At 38.1% G+C, this 19,299-nt stretch overlaps 1 protein-coding gene and 1 long non-coding RNA gene across 9 annotated transcripts in view; one reads left to right on the top strand and one right to left on the bottom strand.

Moving 5' to 3' along the window:
* PAICS (phosphoribosylaminoimidazole carboxylase and phosphoribosylaminoimidazolesuccinocarboxamide synthase) overlaps positions 1-16,897 on the top strand; it is a 39,044-nt gene extending 22,147 nt beyond the window's left edge. For all 8 annotated transcript variants that reach the window (XM_043906681.1, XM_043906682.1, XM_043906686.1 and 5 more), the window contains 8 exons: positions 1,973-2,170; positions 7,120-7,298; positions 8,418-8,597; positions 8,696-8,809; positions 10,222-10,305; positions 11,153-11,333; positions 12,504-12,662; positions 14,061-16,897. In XM_043906681.1, the coding sequence (XP_043762616.1) occupies positions 1,973-2,170; positions 7,120-7,298; positions 8,418-8,597; positions 8,696-8,809; positions 10,222-10,305; positions 11,153-11,333; positions 12,504-12,662; positions 14,061-14,227 (1,262 nt within the window). In that variant the 3' untranslated portion in view covers positions 14,228-16,897. The remainder of the gene's footprint in view (positions 1-1,972; positions 2,171-7,119; positions 7,299-8,417; positions 8,598-8,695; positions 8,810-10,221; positions 10,306-11,152; positions 11,334-12,503; positions 12,663-14,060) is intronic.
* On the bottom strand, positions 9,342-14,119 carry LOC122696564. The gene is made up of 4 exons (XR_006341787.1): positions 14,029-14,119; positions 12,753-12,805; positions 11,577-11,606; positions 9,342-9,556 (listed from the first exon to the last, which is right to left on the bottom strand). It is a non-coding gene; the product is annotated as an uncharacterized LOC122696564 (long non-coding RNA).
* Positions 16,898-19,299: the final 2,402 nt, after the last annotated feature.

Genomic DNA, 19,299 nt, shown 5'->3' with positions numbered 1-19,299 from the left:
AAGTTAAATAAGCAGGGTGACAATATACAACCTTGACATACTCCTTTCCCAGTTTGGAACCAGTCTGTTGTTCCATGTCCAGTTCGAACTGTTGCTTCCTGACCTGCATACAGATTTCTCAGGAGGCAGGTCAGATGGTCTGGTATTCCTATCTCTTTAAGAATTTTCCACAGTTTGTTGTGATCCACACAGTCAAAGGCTTTGGCATAGTCAATGAAGCAGAAATTGATGTTTTTCTGGAATTCTCTTGCTTTTTCAATGATCCAGCGGATGTTGGCAGTTTGATCTCTGGTTCCTCGGCCTTTTCTAAATACAGCTGAACATCTGGAATTTTCACAGTTCACGTACTGTTGAAGCCTGACTTGGAGAATTTTGAGCATTACTTTACTAGCGTGTGAGATGAGTAATTGTGTGGTAACTTGAGCATTCTTTGGCATTGCCTTTCTTTGGGATTAGAATGAAAACTGACCTTTTCCAGTCCTGTGGCCACTGCTGAGTTTTCCAAATTTGCTGGCATATTGAGTGCAGTTAGGGTTCTGGGAAGGGAATAAAGAAATCTGAATTTGGAGTGCTAAGCTAGTGCTACATCTTGGAAGGACCTTTTAAACCTTGTCAGTGAATCAAGACATTACAATAAGAGGATGGGGATTGGTCCTCTGAATTATGTACCCTGCAGATGCAGCCATTGAACTGAGTTGTAACTGTCTCATTTAATGGTTATCTTCACTCCCTGTTGATGTGACCTCTGCCTCTTCTTCAGGTTTATCTCCTGCCTTTCCTTCGACTTCTCAGCTGCTGCCCCCACCCCCTTCTCTGCCCAGCAGGAGTGTACACACACGCAGTGGTGCAAACATGCTGAAGTTCTGCCATGCACTCTCACACCCTGGCCTTTCACTGCCGCTCCCTACCGCTTGACCGTGCCTCGGATCTCAGCCTAACCCTCACTTTGTTCTAGATGACAGAGGTTAGGTTAAGTGGTCCTGCTCTGAACCTGTGATCCCATACTCTGTACATTATACTTACTATGATGGTTAATTTCAGCTTCTCTCAGACTCTGGCCTCCTGAGAGCAGGAACGTGGTTTACTGGTACATCCTTAGTACCTGGCACATGGACCCTGAAAAATGCAGATGCTGAGAATGACTCAGTGTTGTGGAAGAATGAGGGGTGGTGGTTTCTCCTCCTGGAAATTTTAAGTCCTTAAACTTCTGTTATCCCTGATCTTCATCAAAATCATTCTTTCTAATGACCAAAGTCTACTTTTCTTTATGTCTGATGACCTGCATCAATTGGATGCTCTTGCCCTTACTTTTCACAGTTTTCTGTAACTGTCAGTGAGGAGGGGGGTTCAAGGGTAGAGAAGCAGGAGTAGAAAAATAGAAGTGCTTCCGGGTCGGTTGACTGCAGTGGATGGAGGTGCCTCCTCTTGCACATTGACTTGAAATCAAGAAGACCATCTGGCTGAACTTGCCCATTTGCTTTCCATGGAAAACAGAAGTAGGGAAAAATACAGCATTTCCTCCTGCAAGCTATTTTAGTTAATTCTATTATGAGTATATATATGAAATTACTAGTTGTCACATTAATTTTAATGTATCTTCACTGATTCTACTTCAGTTCTAATGTGAGAGACAAATTGAGGTGGAAAGAGCACAGTGTACCATTAGATATCAGGAGACGAGGTTTTTTCTGGCTCTGCCATTTCTTAACTATGTGGCATCTTTTTGGTACTTAGTTTCCTAATCTGTATGATAATTTGCATAATTGTAATTCTTGACAAAATTGTACGGGTGAAATGTGATGGTGCATTGAAAATACTTTGTAGGGCATAAAGACCTAGGCAGATGAGTTAATTTTTTTGTTAAAATTTGATTGCTCTGTATGCATACTGATTCATCATTCTAGATAATTCTTCTCAATTATCTTTTGCACGAAATTTCCTGAAATTTGATGTTTCCATTTTATTTCCACAGTACTGAAGATTGGTAAAAAACTCTATGAGGGTAAAACAAAAGAAGTCTATGAATTGTTGGATAGTCCAGGAAAAGTCCTCCTGCAGTCCAAGGACCAGATTACAGCAGGAAATGCAGCCAGAAAGAATCACCTTGAAGGAAAAGCTGCAATCTCAAATAAAATTACCAGCTGTATTTTTCAGTTGTTACAGGAAGCAGGTGAGTGGCTCTCCCAGGAGCCTCCCTCTTTGTGGTCTCTCTCACGTATACTTACTGGTTCTTTTTATTGGGAAATGACATTTTTTGGGTTAATAAGATGTTGATTACCAGTTGATTTTTTTTTTTCCAGTTGTTTTAGGAAGCAGGTAAGTGACTCCCCTTTCACACATACCACTCCGATCTCTTTAAGGAGGTTATTTGGATTAACAACATGTTTGGGGATGCCTCACATGCTACACTTATTTAAATTATACCGGAAATTTACATATAACTGTAACACTTTACTTGGTTTGGAATTACTAAGTAGTATCATTTAGTTAAGAGGAATTTCAACAGTTTGCTACAGTTTTTGTCTTGCATGTATATCTTCTCTGCAACTTCCCTCTCCTAGGACATCTTAGGAAAGGCTTACCTATGAAGGAACTTAAGGAACTTAACCTGTGAAAGAAATATATTCTGGTGTTTGGCAGCTCTGATTGATGAATTTAACCCCTAAAAGTCTGTGTGCATAAATTTGCTCTGCCCCTTGGAGGTAATACAGAATTTCAAATCCCTCTTCCACTTGAAAGCCCTGAAAAGTAATTGAAGACTACAACCACACCTTCTCATCCTGCCATTCCCCACGTGAGGGATTTGGACTAGATCAAGATGTCCAGGGTTACCTCCTACTCTAAAACCGAGTAAAGACTGTTTCCAATAGTGAAATCTATTTGAAAGATGAAATCCAGATCAAAACATTCTGTGGAGGGCAGTTGGAGTGAAAGAAACAAGGTAATTCAAGTTAAATTCTTTCCGTCAGTATAGAATACTTGCTTGAGTACTTTTGCCTTTTCCAGAGTACCCTGTTTCCCATTTTTAATTACTGTGACAAAAAAATATGTTTAATTGCCAACCTAAATTGTCATCCATATCATAAATCGCCTATACATTGAAGGTAAAAATATTACATAATTTTAAAGCACTTCCCTCAGTTCTTAAATAATGCAACCCAGGATTTTTACTTCACGGTTTCCTTGAATGGTGGTTTTCCAGTAACTGAGTAGATTTCTAGAGAGAACATCAAATTAGTATTAGGTTCCTCTTGCAGTACAGATAAGTGATCCTTTGATCCTTTTTTAACCTCACAAGTTATCTCCTCTCCGAACATGTTACAAATTTTTATAGTTGCTTAACACTATAAGTTGTTAACAATATAACTAGCTTCTGTGTCCCCATAGTAGCACGTAGCTATGGGATTAAAGCAGTGGAAGATATGTACAGGCCCGAGTTCTTTTATTTGCTTATTTAATAAGACACCTATTCAGTGTACTTGCCAGGGCTTCAGGAGAGTGAATTAGGGTGATGCAGTCTGACTCTGAAAGGCCTGCATGCAGCTGGGAAAGTTGGTCACGCAAATGAAGTACTCCAGCAATTATGTATTTAGCACGCTGAACGAAAGTTACTTGGTTCACAGAAGGTGTGGAAAGGTGCTGTATACTGGGTTTTATATACTGTGCTGCTGCTGCTAGGTCGCTTCAGTCGTGTCCGACTCTGTGCCACCCCATACACGGCAGCCCACCAGGCTCCCCCGTCCCTGGGATTCTCCAGGCAAGGACACTGGAGTGGGTTGCCATTTCCTTCTCCAGTGCATGAAAGTGAAGAGTGAAAGTGAAGCCACTCAGTCTTGTCTGACTCTTCTGTGACCCCATGGACTGCAGCCTACCAGGTTCCTCCGTCTGTGGGATTTTCCAGGCAAGAGTACTGGAGTGGGTTGCCATTGCCTTCTCCATTATATTGAAATGGAGGCAAATTAAATGTGAAATTAAGGCAAATCTAAAAGTTTTAAAAATTCATAACAGATTGTTAGTTTTAGGGTACAGATTAAGAGTTCTTTTAAGCCTTATTTATGGAGTTTTTACTTGCTAATTGTTAAATGGTATGTCTAGTTGACCATCAGTGGTCTGTTTAAAAGTGCTTTCTTTATAACCATGGATATGTTCCAAATTAAGGTATTTCTGGAAATTTGAGTGAGAAAAGCACCAAAATGAGAATCAGTAAATCAGGATTCTAGTTTTCTGTTTGTCACTCATGAACAAACTATAAAAGACTGCACGAGTAATAGGTATAGATATAGGAAATAACACTGTACATGCTATATAGTGAACTAACGCTTATACAGGAATTTTGAAGTTCCTGGATTTAGTCTCTGTGCTTAAAAATCAAATGTTAACCTTTGATGTTTCAGTTCCTTCTTGCACAGAAACCCGCTGTGGTTACATTGAGACGTGGTAGTAGTGATATGACTGACAGTCTCACAGTTAAACCACAGTTGGGGAGCTTGGAGCCTTAATACAGGGATGGTGCCAGGGTTAGCTGGGCTGATTAGCTGTCATACTTGGACGTTGTAATTCATAATGTGAAGTGACGTTTACATTTTCTTAGTAGTCTTGATAGGAGTTTTGAATTTTGTAAACAACTGAGACTAATGGGGGAAGTTCTTTTGCGTATGTGTTAGAAACAATCATTATACCATCTAAACTGAATCCCTTTGTCTTAGAAGCAGGTTTTTTTTGTATGACTACCATAAGTTGATTCTATGTAGTTTTGATTCCCTTAGATACAGGGAAGGACTTTCCTCTGAGTTACAGTAACTATTGTTTATATATAAGCAATAGATTTGTAATCTGTAAAGCTTGGTAGACAATGAGCAAATATGACTACTGGGTAAAAAGAGCTCTTAGACCTAGTTATGTAGTTACCAGCTCAAGTCAAGGATTGATTTAAATCCTGACTGCCTGTGAGCCCAATCATTTGTTAAAGATTAAAGTGGCCTAAGTATTTTACATACACTTTTAACATTCTTTCCCAGAGTTCCTGTCCGCACAGTATAGAATAGTTTATTCTTTTCCCTATTTTAATTGAATCTTCCTGGTCAAACCCAGAGGGAGTACAAAGAAAATCGTACAGGTTTCAGAAGTGGATATAGTGCATTTTAGGTCCAGGCTCCATTACTTACTAGCAGCATGACCTCACTTACTAAATTATTTCTGTGAGCCTCTACTTCTTTTACTGTAAAATGTGAATGATAGCAGCTAGTTCAAAAATTTTATGTATGGTTAAATGAGCTAACATGTAAAACACTTAGCATGATGCAAGGTTTCCATAAATGTAGGTTCCCTTCACCTGTGGATACATACGTAGGTAAGATCAAAGATCTTCAGTCCTTTGATGATAAAAATTTGATCTTATTAGAGGTTTAGATTGGGATTGGAGGTGCTAATATTGTAGCCTAAAGATGAGCATAGTTATGTTAAACCCATGCAGGTTTCCAGGAGGTATTTTAATTCACATTAGTGTGATGATACAGTAACACCTCCAGGAGAGCATAGAGTAAGGCAGCCTGCAGAGTTCAGACTGCGTTGGAAGCCCTGCCTTGCCTAGTTGTGGCCTAGTACTGTGCCTCAGTGTCCCCTGTTTCTTGGGAAGATCATCACACCTTATCAGGTGTCATGAGGATTAAGCAAACAGAAACCGAATTTATAGTGCCTGACCTAAGGTAGGTCGTGCAAATTGTGGTAAAATATACACATGTAAAATTTACCTTGTTAACTGTTTCTAAGTGTACAATTCACTGACGTTTAAGTATGTTGACAGTGTTGTGCAACCCATTGCCACTGTCAATTTCCAGAACTTTTTCATCATTCCAGACTGAAACTCTAATCCATTAGACAATAATCTCCCCAGGTAACCTCTGTCCTACTTTCTGTCTCTGTGAATTTGCCTACTTTAGGTATCTCCTGTAAGTAGCATTACAGTTCTAACCTTCACTTCACTTGGCATAATGTTTTCACGAATCATCCATGTTGTAGCATGTATCAGAATGTCCTCCTTTTTGTAACTGAGCAGTAATTCACTGTGTAACTACACTTTGTCTGTCCACTCCACTCATCTCTTGTTGGACACTTGGGTCCTTTCCTCCCTTCTGGCTACTGTTAATAGCCAAAACACTGTGAACATAGTGAAACTGGTGTTCAGATACCTGTTTGAGTCCCTGCTTTCAATCTTCTTGTGTATATGTGGAATTGCTGCAACATACAGCTTATGATATATTGTAACTGTTATTGGAGAAGTTATTTTCCAAGGCCACCACATAAAGTAGCCCCAGTCCAAACATCACAAGGCAGCTGTTTATCTTAGTTTTCCAGTAACAGTTTGAGAAAAAGAGAGGAAGAACAAATATTTTCTTTGCTCTTAGGCAGATTGGTCACTGTGTTCTTGCTGGTACCTGTTGAATGCCTTTTTCAAGGATTATTTGCTTTAAATATTAAGAGAAAAATGCTGTCCAAAATTTAGGGCTCTATCTGATTGTGATAAATTAGTATTTTATAAGGCTCATATAATACTGGACCAATGAATGTGACAGTCCTGCCACCGGATCTGATTCAGAGATAATTTAGTGCCATTTAGGTACTTACATGCCTTGTGCAGTTAGGTGCACAGTGGTAGAGGAGACACTCAAATATTTTTTGAAAGAATGAATGAAGAGACACTGGAACTCAGATTTTTAGAATCAGTATATAATTTGCCTTGCAACGTAAAATGAAATATTCCTGAATATTTTGATAGGCAGTAGAAAGCCATATTAAAATTTTTTTCCTACTTCTGCCTGTTTTTAAAAAATTATATTTATTTTTGATAGTGCCATTTAAGGGTAATGCATTTAGCTATGCAGGATTTTTTTTTTAATTGGAGGATAATTGCTTTACAATATTGTGTTGGTTTCTGCCATATATTGACATGAGTCAGCCATTGGTATTGGCATGTCCCCTCTCTCTTGAACCTCCCTCCCACCTCCCTACACAGAGTTTTTGTTTTGTTTTTTATAAAGGGTAGAGTTTTATTATGCCTCAGATCTAACTTTTTAAATATAATTTTAATGCTTTTTTTTTCTTTTTGTTATCAATATGTAGGTATCAAAACTGCTTTCACCAGAAAATGTGGGGAGACAGCTTTCGTTGCACCGAAGTGTGAAATGATTCCAATTGAATGGGTTTGTAGAAGAATAGCAACTGGTTCTTTTCTCAAAAGAAATCCTGGTGTTAAGGAAGGATATAAGTTCTACCCACCTAAAGTGGAGATGTTTTTTAAGGTAATTATTTTATACTTCCCTGTCTTACTGTAACTGAGCAACAGGTTTATCACAGAGTCAAAAGATTTAGATACTATTTAAGCTTTATTTTTTTCTATTTAAGTTTTTGATACTAAAATTATCATTCCAGAAATATTTGTGGCGAATGTACACTTCAGTTAGTAATGATAATTCAAAAATTTAGGAGAAAATGTCTTTGAAAATCTATTTATCTTACATTGGAACAAGACGATGAATAAAAAGAACAAATTGAAATTAGCAGTCATTAGGAAGAAGAGAAAAGGAACAATTCAGTAAATTTTAAAGTCTACTGTTGAAGGCTAATATGAGGGATCTTTTTATGTTCTAATACAGAAAGTTGTTGTTAATGTGTCTTTTAAGCAGAATCATACAACAGAAGATGTAGGAGTCAGTAGTTATGAGTTTGTGTTGGTTTTCTTTTCTGAAACTGCTTCTCTCTTTTCATCTCTTTTCATGCTTTTAAGCATATTTCTTCTATTTCAGAAGCAGTGTCATTGTGCATCAGTGAACTGCACAGTTTAAAGCACTTGTCTTATGATTATAATTATACAAATCAAGAATCCATAAAAGAAAAACTTCATGTACAGTTGGGACACTACTTAGAATAAAATGAAAGTATTTTATTTTTTTACCAATCTCTTTACATTGTATGAGTCTCTTGAATTACCGAGTAACGTTCTTGAAGACTTATAGTCTTGTATAAATTCTTACCGAAAGTAAGGTCAAGGGATTATGAAAGTTGCATTCTGCAAGGATTTTGTTGGAATAGAATGTGTTTTGGTCTTCTTACCATCTCTGTTGACTGATTAAGAAAAAATAAAAATCATAAACTTCTATTTAAATTATTTATATAGAGAAAACAAATTCTTTAAAAGTACTTTATGACTTAGAATAAGTTACTCCAAAATACTGAATCTTAAAGTAGCTATTGAAAATAGAAAAGTTTAAAATGATTGTTGTGAATTAAAGGGTATTTTAAACAAAAGTTAAATCTTTAGCAAAAGTGAATGTTTCTGAGGAATTCATCATGCTCAGTTTGTCTGAAAATTTCAAATATTTTATATTTAAGTTACTTGTACTCCTATACTTTTTTCTCAGGATGATGCCAATAATGATCCACAGTGGTCTGAGGAACAGCTAATTGCTGCAAATTTTTGCTTTGCTGGACTTGTTATAGGACAAACTGAAGTGGATATCATGAGTCATGCTACACAGGCTATTTTTGAAATACTGGAGAAATCCTGGTTGCCCCAGAACTGTACACTAGTTGATATGAAGGTACAAATAAAATGGAGATTTGAAAGTAAAGATTATAACTGAGAATTGTCTTTAGTAGTATAGTGTTGAAAAACTCTTTGTTGATATGCTGTTTCTAGATTGAATTTGGTGTTGATGTAACCACCAGAGAAATTGTCCTTGCTGATGTTATTGATAATGATTCCTGGAGACTCTGGCCATCAGGAGATCGAACCCAGCAAAAAGACAAACAGGTAGGTAATCCTTAATCCTTTGCAAGATCAGGCTGGGATAGAAGAGAAAGGGAAGATGGGAGGAAAAGGAAAGGTACTTATTATTTCTGATGACATGAGCCCGAGTTGTTGATTGCTATTTATTTTTAAAGATAAATATCTTCTATGTATAATATATCCTGGAGAAAAGGATAGGTATAATACTTTACATTTATGAAGCAGATTTCTCATTTATTATCTCAGAGCAAATATTACCCTTTTTTGATTAATTGAAAACTAAGGCTCTAAGGTTATAGATATCTTCACAATTAACAAGAGTAAGTGACAGGGCTTTTCTGCTAAGTGGCCTGACCTGAGGTGACCTATAAAAATGGTTTGCTATTCACTTGACCCAGAGAACTCTACAAAATCATGCAAATCAAGGGGTTCAAATCTTTGTGTTAAGAACACTCATGAAAATGCCCAGGGTATGCATATCTGAAAAGCCACCAGTCTGAAAGATGTCCCTTTATGGAAGCTGTATGTGCCATCCATCGTTACAATGGTAGAGTTGGTAGGTGTGCCGAGGCCAAACAGTGGGGCTGGACGCAGGGTCAGTGGCCCAAAAAGAGTGCTGAATTTTTACTGCACATGCTCAAAAATGCAGAGGGTAATGCTGAACTTAGGAGCTTAGATGTGGATTCTCTGGTCATTGAGCACATCCAAGTGAGCACAGCGGTCAGATCATCCCATACATGCGCTCTCCCTGCCACACTGAGATGATCCTTCCTGAAAAAGAACAGGTTGTCCCTGAACCAGAAGAGGGGGTTGCCCTGAAGAAACGATGACTTAAGCCCTGGGAATAATTGCTGACCCCCCCACCAAATGCAAATAAAAATCTCTAAAAAAGAGCAAGTGGCAGACATGGAACTCTACCCCAGGTCTTAAGCTCTTACCAGGCTCCAATTCTGTTCTCTCCTATGAAAAAACAAAATTAGGGCAAGATCTTCTCTATACTTAATATGTAAGAACTGTCAGGGCAGCTAATAATTGCTCGTGTAGGAAGCAGTTATCTTTGAATGAAACTGCAAGAATTCATCACTATCTGAACTTCTCTAGTCTAATTCAAGAGATGAGTTTGTAGGCTCAGATATATTTTTCAGATACATCTTTTGCTATGCAAACTTCATAATCTGTACCCTAAACTCAGAAACCAAGTCATTTCAGATAGGAAGAATATTACTAGTAGAATACTTTACCCAATCTCCTTTTCAGTCAATAAACTCTGGCTCTCTGAACTGACTTGGGTCTGGGAATTGGGTGAGAGGTCATAAGTCTCTATAATGGTGGCTCAAATTAACCCACTCTGCTTGCCGGAGGTAGTTGCTGGGTGTTTGGGATGGGGGGGCTCATGCATGTCTGGTATTTATGTTCTAAGCTTTCTTATTTTCTAGTCATATCGTGATCTCAAGGAAGTAACTCCTGAAGGGCTGCAGATGGTAAAGAAGAATTTTGAGTGGGTTGCAGAAAGAGTAGAGGTAAACCTTTCATGTCTTATGTATTTTTCTCCAAGAAAATTTTGCTTCAGAAAGAAAAAAAGTGAGAGGGTGCATTGCTTTTCTTTTTTCCAATGACTTTTAAAGAAGGGAGCACTTTAAAAAAATGTCCCAGCTGAACTGTCCTCACTGGGACACTGGAACCCCTTGCAGTGAAACTGGCCAATCTGCCTCCCAGATACTACTGGGAAACCTTGAATCCTTTCCTCCTTGTCCCCTGCAGGGGAACCTTACATTTCCTACTCACCTTTCTGTTGCTACTCAGAGTCCCTAGCAAGAGTATAGAATTGGAACTCCATGTGACATTAAAATGTCACTTTAAAGTTTATATTTTTATTATTGCTATAATTCCATGGAAACTGAATGGGGTTTATGGTTATCCAAGGGTAATAACTACTTTTTAGAACATCATTTCCATGGGAATGTGCATTTTGAATTCCACACAGCTAGCTTGCAAATATTTATAACATGACTTCTATCTTGGCTTAAAACGTGTTAAACAGAGTGTACTAAAAATCTTTGATGAACTATTTTACAGCTTCCTGAATATTAATTGTTTTTTATTATAATAGTAAACATAATTTATGTGATTAAAAATCTTACTCATTAGGTCTTAATTAGGAAGGCCACTTTCTTTTATATAGAGAGGTTATTTTGAAAAATAAATCCTCTATCATTTTGTTCTGCTTGTCTTAAATTTGGTCTCTTAAGAACGGAAATACTGTGTCAAGTTGTAATTTTATTGTAAACTGTTCTTACAATACTCATTCCCATATTAATCCATTTTTATCTTTGCCTTCTTTTGCATATTCATGTTTTTCTTTTCCAGTTGCTTCTGAAACCAGAAAGTCAGTGCAGGGTTATAGTATTGATGGGCTCAACCTCTGATCTTAATCACTGTGAAAAAATTAGGAAGGCTTGTGGAGATTTTGGCATTCCATGTGAACTTAGGGTCACCTCTGCGCATAAAGGACCAGATGAAACTCTGAGGATTAAAGCTGAGTATGAAGGTAAATGTTGAATAAATAGAGCATTTCAGGAAGTTCTCCTGATTCTGCCCCAAAATTTTATGTTTAGACTAATAATGCTGAAAAATAATTTTCTGCATTTCTAAGGGAAAAAATTTTAAACTTTGATGATGTTTGCCTCCAGAATCTTTAAGGTGCTCTAGGAGCTTGTAAAAGAATGGATCAGAGAGGAAAAATTGAAAATGCAAGCATGGGAGGAAAATGAAGACTAGAATTAGTCCTTACCTAATCCCCTCAAGCACTGTTTCTAGTACCCTGTAACAGAAAATAGACCTCACATCAATTACAGAAGAAAGGGCTGAGGTTGAAGCTGCAGGTCCTCTCAGGTATCTCTAATGGTCGGCCTTTCCTGGGAGACAGTCAAACATGAAATGAAGGAACAATTTCAGAATTTAGTATATAAAAGAAATGTCTTGATGGGATAGCATCTAAAATAAGGAGCGCTATAGACTGGAAAGATTCTCAACTGGAGAAAATATTGGTTGTATAGTCCTTCTAAAGGTAGTTGCTATAGGAGTACAGTTATTGAATTTTTAAGAGCTTTTTTTGGGAGGTGGGTGGAGGCCAGACCCCTACAATAAGCTAATAAAAACCAGGTCTCTTTCTCTTCAGAAAAATGCAAACATAAAATTTTGGATTCCAAGTAGACTGCTGTAGGAAACAAATAACTTACGAATTTATGAAAGAATAAGATGTTTATGAGATGTGAGAAAAAATTTATTGAAGAGTCTTAAATATTGGGGTACTCTGTTATTGAATTCAGTTCCTTAAGAGTGTCCCTCAACCTCTAGTGTCTGTTAACTGCGGGTCAGGTGGTGTCATTCTTTGCTTCAGTGAGCCAAAGCAGCAATGGTAGCAAGGGCCTTTGAACATTCCCTCTCTCACACCCGTGTGTTAACACCTCCTTAATGCTACAGATCTCAAAGATGGTCAGAACTATTCTTGCTACTGCATTGCTTGATATCCAGTAAGTGGCAGGATGAACCTTGTATTTTGAATATATATTTAATAATAGTGTCTTTTTTAGTGCTTTATCTAGAGACTCCTGTTAAAGGAACCCAGGGAGTTACTACACAGGGACCCCTTTTTTTAAAAACTATGTTGAAATCTCTTTTGAGTGCTTAGTGTAATTACAATTTGTCGTTTACCTAGGGGATGGCATTCCTACTGTATTTGTGGCAGTGGCAGGCAGAAGCAATGGTTTAGGGCCGGTGTTGTCTGGTAACACCGCATATCCAGTTATCAGCTGTCCTCCTCTCACTCCAGACTGGGGCGCTCAGGATGTGTGGTCTTCTCTTCGATTACCCAGTGGTAAGATAACTGAATCTTCTAAAGACTTTTATTCACAAGCTTCAAATATGCACAGTGGTAGAGAGAATAACATAATGAAATTTCACATACCTGTTACCCAGCTTCAGAAATTCACGTCTTGCTGCACCTGTAGTCCTTTCCTGCTGCATTATGTAAAGCAGATCTGAGGCATGATGGCATTTTATACTTAAATACTTATTTTCTAAGTGATAAAGACTAATTTTAAAATCATAACCATAATACCACATTCACATCTGTCTTCTGACATGTTCCCAAAGGAACTGACTTTCCTTAAATTAATTTGGCTGATATTAGTTATGTAGTAAGTAGTGGGTCTGTATAAATTTGAGTTATTAATACAAATTAAATATCCTTGTGATTTATACTTTATTCTTATTGGGGATCATGAGACTCAAAGAGCCTGATAAATTCCAAGAGTATTTAGGGAAATGGGAGCTTTTGGATCTGTAACCTATCTAGTCCTTGACTCTAATGACATAATGGTATCACCTCAAGAAACTGCCTGATGAACTTACTTGGTTACCAGGGAGAGCAGGGGGTATGGGATGAACTGGAGGTTAGGACTGACACATGTACACTGCTGTGTATAAGACAGGTGACTAATGGGAGCCCGCTATGCAGCACAGGAAGCCACTCCGTGGTCTGTGGCGACCTACGGGGGAGGGAGACTGAAAACAGACCCGTGTTTCCGTGTGACTGACTCCCTGCGGCACAGCGGAGACTCACAGGGCACTGTGAAGCAGCTGTCCTCCAATGAAAACAAGGCTGCCACGGCTTTAGCTGAAAAACCAAAACTCAGCCTGAGCAACGCGTGGTCCCCTAAGAAGTTACTTACTCTACTGTCTTACAGATCTACTGAACTAGTATTGAATTTATAACCTAATATTTCTTAAAATTATTTTGTGGATTTGACTTTTATTGCTTCTTTAAAACTATTAGAATGAGTCAAGTGCAAAAACAAAAGGAATAGCTAGAAAATTACCAAAATAACTTACCTCAAGTTTGTTTAAGAAGAGATGATTCTACCCAATTAGCCTCATGCCTTATTTTGTTGCTGCTGGCCTTTTACCAGGGAGTTAAAGGGTAGTATATATGAAAAGGACTTTGCAAAAGGTAAATTTCTTTGCAAGTAGATTCAATGAGAAGAGTGATAGTTATATATAAAATACCTGTTCCTAGCCGATGAATATTATTTATCACTTTATCACTCCAGATACTAAAGATGGAAACTCCATCCGCAGATCCTACTTTAGAAAAGGATAATATAGTAGCTTTATTGTCTGTGGCTGGTGGGGCTTCTGAGAGTATAAAATAATTTGCTAGGTGGTATTTTCACTTTACTTACAGCTCAATGTTGCATCTTTTCTGAACCAATAGGTCTTGGCTGTCCGACCATCCTTTCTCCAGAAGGATCAGCTCAGTTTGCTGCTCAGATATTTGGATTAAATAACCATCTGATCTGGGCCCGACTGCGAGCAAGTGTATTAAACACATGGATTTCCTTGAAGCAGGCTGACAAGAAAATCAGAGAGGCCAATTTATAAGAAAGAACATCACTGCATTTTTTTAGGAGGAAAACTATAATTTTCTAGTTCAGCTGCCGCCCCCCAAAAAATCAAGATGAAAAGATTTTAGATGATTGAGAGAAAAATAAAATTTGTAAGTGAATAAATGCTTTTCTCGATTCATGGATTAGTAAAATGTGTACATACTTACTAATGTCTCTTTATGTAGTGAAATTACTATACATTCAAAATTAATCTGTTACCCACATGGTCATTGTTAGGTAGACAGTATAATTAATTATATTTATTAAATGCTAATAATGTCCTATTACAGAGCTCTAAAGTTGTTACTTGACTTTCTACATCTCAGCCCATAAGTTTTAGAAATGTAAAATGGTTGTGTCTTAGAAAGGGTGGTTAAACACAATACAGGCCTTTTTCACAGTATGATCTTAACAAAATTCTAAGGGCATGGTTTTTTATTTGCAGTCACTATGTCAGAAAATGATGTTGTATTTAGCTATAAGTAGAGATGAAGTCTGGGTTTGATATTGCCTTTTTTTGACCAAAGCTCAGACTAATGTTAGGGCTAAGACAGACATAAATAAGATGAAGGGGCACTGAGGAAGCCATATAGAGAACTTCTGAGAACTTCTCCATTAAGTGTTAAGGCAATTTCCAATGGGAAAAAAAGTAGTTACCTTTGTCATTGCCAATGAAAGATTTAATAAATCTTTCAAGGCTCTGTAGGTCATAGAATTCTTTTCATTCTAATATATATTGTATTCAGACTAACAATTCCCAGCCTACCATCATTTTCAGAAATTGGAATCTCCCAGTTAATGACCATAACTAGTTTCTTTCTTGTTCATAGTATTAAGCCTGGGCAGTATACCGAGCAAAATGCACCTCTAAAGGAGCAGTTGTTACTGAAAAGTATTACAGTTCTTCATGAGTCTATAAACCATATTTGGAAGTCAGTATTACATTATGCAGACTTGGGAATTTTACAGATCATTAAAAGTTTTATCCAAGTGTCCACACAGCCCTTAAGCTTGCATGTAAAAACTTATGTATATGTTCACTTTGAAAGGAGGGCAGTTTTTACCAATTAATCTGTGTCGCTCCCTTCCTACCCACCCACCAGCCCGAGTGCTGAGTCTCCACTGCAGATGAAGTCCTGAAAACTTTTGCCACTGGCCTACACTGTGCTTTTTCACCTTCCTCTCAACTGTTAACAGGCTAGCATCTTATCACTTATTTAACATGATCTCTTTAGGGTATAACTGGCCTGATTATTCCTTTTCTTGGGCTAGACACCAAATTGTTCCAACCTCAGTCTTGATCATTCCTCATATAGTACTTTTTACTTAATTATTGGTATTTCCTGCTGTTCAGTCCATTGTTTACAAATAGTGCTAGAATAATCATCTTTATAGTGAATGTCTGTAGACTTGTATTTTCAGCTTTCCATTTCCCTCTGAATGCTCCAAACTTAACCCATCTTCCAAGCCTATAGCTGGCTATACTCACTGTCCCAAATCAGAAGCTTAATTTTATCCTTGATGGTTTTCTCTGACCTTTCATTTTTAACTCATCACCAAGTCTTGAATTTACCGTTTACCCATCATCTACAAAATCTCAAGCAAGGGTCAAATTCTGTTATTAGCCTGGTCTAGAAGATCTTCATTCTCAACCTAACCTTCTTAAAGATTGTCCAGGGACTTAAAACACAAACTCTTAAATAAGTTTCTTTTGCAACACAGACTCCTTTGAAAATAAGAATGCTGCTGATCCTCTGTCTAGAAAATTGCACAGAATTTCTCAGTGTGTTCCACTGGTTCCTGGGTTCCCTTGAAATCTGTCCATAGTCTGTAGGTTAAGAATCACTGATGTAACCTATCAAGAGAACTTGCTTTTCTCATAGTTTTCAGATTTAGAATGTCCTCGTGTGTCATTAAAATCGAGTTACTAGGGTTTCATCTTCACTGTCTCCATTAAACCTTCCCTAATAGACCTTCCTCTAGCTACAATGACTACAAGTACTTTCTCTGTTGGATTGTAAGTTCCCAAAGAGGAGAAAATATACTTTTACAGTTTATTTGCCTTATGCTCTGATGTGCTATGCCTAGCTGTCTGCTAGAAATGGGGGGAATTGTAAAAATCATGTCCTGCTTAGTTTTCTATCTTAAATTAGATCACATTAGATCACAAGAGCAATTAAAAAGATTTGATCTGAACATCTTTGAACTTGGGATTCTTAAGGTCTCTGAATAGTTGTTATATTTGTTGGCTGCTATTTCAGCTCTTCTATCCCACCTAGCAGAAGCTCTGCCTGTTCTTGTGTAGTACATAAACATGTCAAACATTGAGACTGGTGTCCAGGACTGACCTTTATTAATGGTCATAATAATGTTCACCATTAGTTTCTTAATAGAGTACATATATCCTCAATGGTATAATTCATCAGTGCTAGAGTAAATACTTGTTTAAAAGTATTTTAACTGTGTTCTAAAAAGTAACTTACACAAACCTACCTGGTTTGCCATCTTTGGATGTTTAGACTTTGTGGGCTTGTAGTTAAAAAGAGGAAGAAAAATTGTGTCCAAATAACTCACTAGTTTATAACATAAAGCCACACCTAAAATTGCTGTTGCTTTAATGCCTTCTGAAATGTAAACAATGCCTCCAAATAAAAGACAAAGATAAGCTCTTGTGTGAAGCTTTATTTGTTTATCCATGTGTGAAATACATGTTTTGCATGATTTTATTCTAGGCCCTAGGAAAGTAACAGAGACAAGGCCTTCACCCTCACAAAATTTACATTTTCTTTGGGATAGCCATAAAAGATAAATCGGATAGGTGCGAGGAGGCATAAGTGCACATGAAGAATACCCAGGGTAAGAGGGCGGTGACTGGGTATGAGGGATGTGTTTGAGGCAAGCAGGGCAGGATGTGAAGAGCAAGCCATGCAAAGATACGGGGAAGTACCTTCCCAGACTAAAGGAACAGAAAGTAAAATAGCTTTGCCTTTTTGAGAACCTACAAACATGCTGATACTGCTGGAGCCCTGTGGGCAAGGGAAGGGTTAAGAGTGGAAGGAAATGTTGACGAAAACAAAAACTAGATCTCTTAGGGTCTATGGGCCACCCTGAAGTGTGACAGGAAAAACTATTGGTAGGTTTGAGCAGGAGCTGACATAATGTATTCAACAGGTTTCAAAGCATTCTCTGCTGTTATGTGGACTAGAGGAGATTGGTTAAGAAGTTAACTGTAAATAAATAAATAGTGAAAAGAAAAAAAAAAGTTAACTGTATCCAGTTATCCAGTTGAGAAGATGTGACCTTCAACAAGTTATTTAAATTTTTTGTGCCCCCATTTCCTCATGTGTAAAGTGGGACTAATACTACCTATCTCAAGTGATTATGTGAATTAAACGAGTCAATGTATGTAAAGTACATCCTAGCACATGAATACATCATGTAGAAATTCTATTTGGCTGACTGTAGAGGACAGAATGAGTGGAACTGGTTCCATGAAAATTACCTTGAATTTGATATCCCTTCAGCTGATTTAATCTCTAAAAATAGGAAAATAAGCACAGAGCATGATGTGACTTAAATAAAACATGCCATGCCATGGGACAGTCACAGTTTCTCCCTGCCATCTTCAGCCCAGCAGTCCTCAGAAAGCCAATGAAAACTTACTTTCAGTGGAGCTTTTTGCATTTAACTTCTCACAACTTCAAACAGTTGGGGAAGAGTTGTTAACCTAGCATTGTGGTACAGTAAAGATAGCAGTGACCATGAGCTGGACATAGTTTCTGTTCACAAGGAACTCAGATCAGGGCAGAAATAAGCAAAAACTCAATTCAGTTAAAAAGCTGAGTACCAACTCTATGCAAGGATGTGGGCTAGATACTAGGGATGCAACAGTAAACAAGGCAAATATAGTCCATCTGGAGAGAGGCCTTAAACAATGAGCAGTGCTCAGAAGTAGAGAACTCCATTAGAGCCTGTAATAAGGAAACTTGCATAGTCTGCGAAGACAAAAGAGGTAACTTTTAACCTAGGACCGGATAAGATAAAGAACAGAAATACTGAAGAATGAAAAAGAATGAGCTAGATTGCTGGCAAAGAGGGGGCAGGACAGTGGCAGGAACCGGTAGAAGCGGGACAAGAAATGAGTGCAGGCTAGGTGTTCAATAAAATGTTCATTCTCATCAAGAGTACCCAACAAGGACTTCCCTGGTGATCCAAGTGGCAAAGACTCGGTGCTCCCAATGCAGGGGGCTGGGTTTGATCCTGGTCAGGGAACTAGATGCCATACACCCGCCACGAAAACACCGGACGCCCCCACCCCGCCACAGCTAAGACCTGCCACAGGTCTTATATGAATAAACAAAATTTTTAAAAATAACAAACATTAAAATATTCGACAGTATTCTGTCCTGACATTCAAACACATCTTAAAGTCTTACAAAAACTCCACCCCGCCCCCATGTCTACTTGAGTGCTTACGATGCCAGGAGGCATGAAGTATCGTTTATCCCTGGAACAATGATTATTATCCCTATTTTTACAGCCGGGAAAACTGGGACTTTAATATTAACGTTCACAAGCGAAACATCTAGCGAGTCACAAAGCCAGGAACTGAACCTGGGTAATTCTCACCTCAAAACACATTACCCTTCGGGTCTTACTGCTAACTGCTCTCAAAATGCAAAACAAAGGATAGACAAAAGATTTTCACCAAATTGTTTTGCACTTGATTCTTTTCTTCCGTGCGTCTCCTCATACTCGCTTCTCTGCGTGAACTTGACCCAAAACTAACCCGTTTTCCTAATCACCTTTCAAGATCCCCTTCAAATAGCAATACCTCTATGAAGTATGCCCAGGCAGCAAGAAGCCGTCTCTCTCTCTCTCTCTCCCCCCCTTCTCTCCTACTCTCAAATGGTTCCCTACAGTTTCTAGTTGGTATTTTATCACGCCATAGACCTTTCATCTTCCACAGACTTCTGCCTCGCTCCGCCTTTAGAGACCTGGACACTTCTCCGCCCACAGCGGTCGCCCCGGAAACGCACGCTACTTTTAGCTGAATCTGTTCTGTGA

The sequence above is a fragment of the Cervus elaphus genome, chromosome 6 (genome assembly GCF_910594005.1).
Source record: "Cervus elaphus chromosome 6, mCerEla1.1, whole genome shotgun sequence".
NCBI lineage: Eukaryota > Metazoa > Chordata > Mammalia > Artiodactyla > Cervidae > Cervus > Cervus elaphus.
This window is presented reverse-complemented; position numbering and strand designations above follow the sequence as displayed.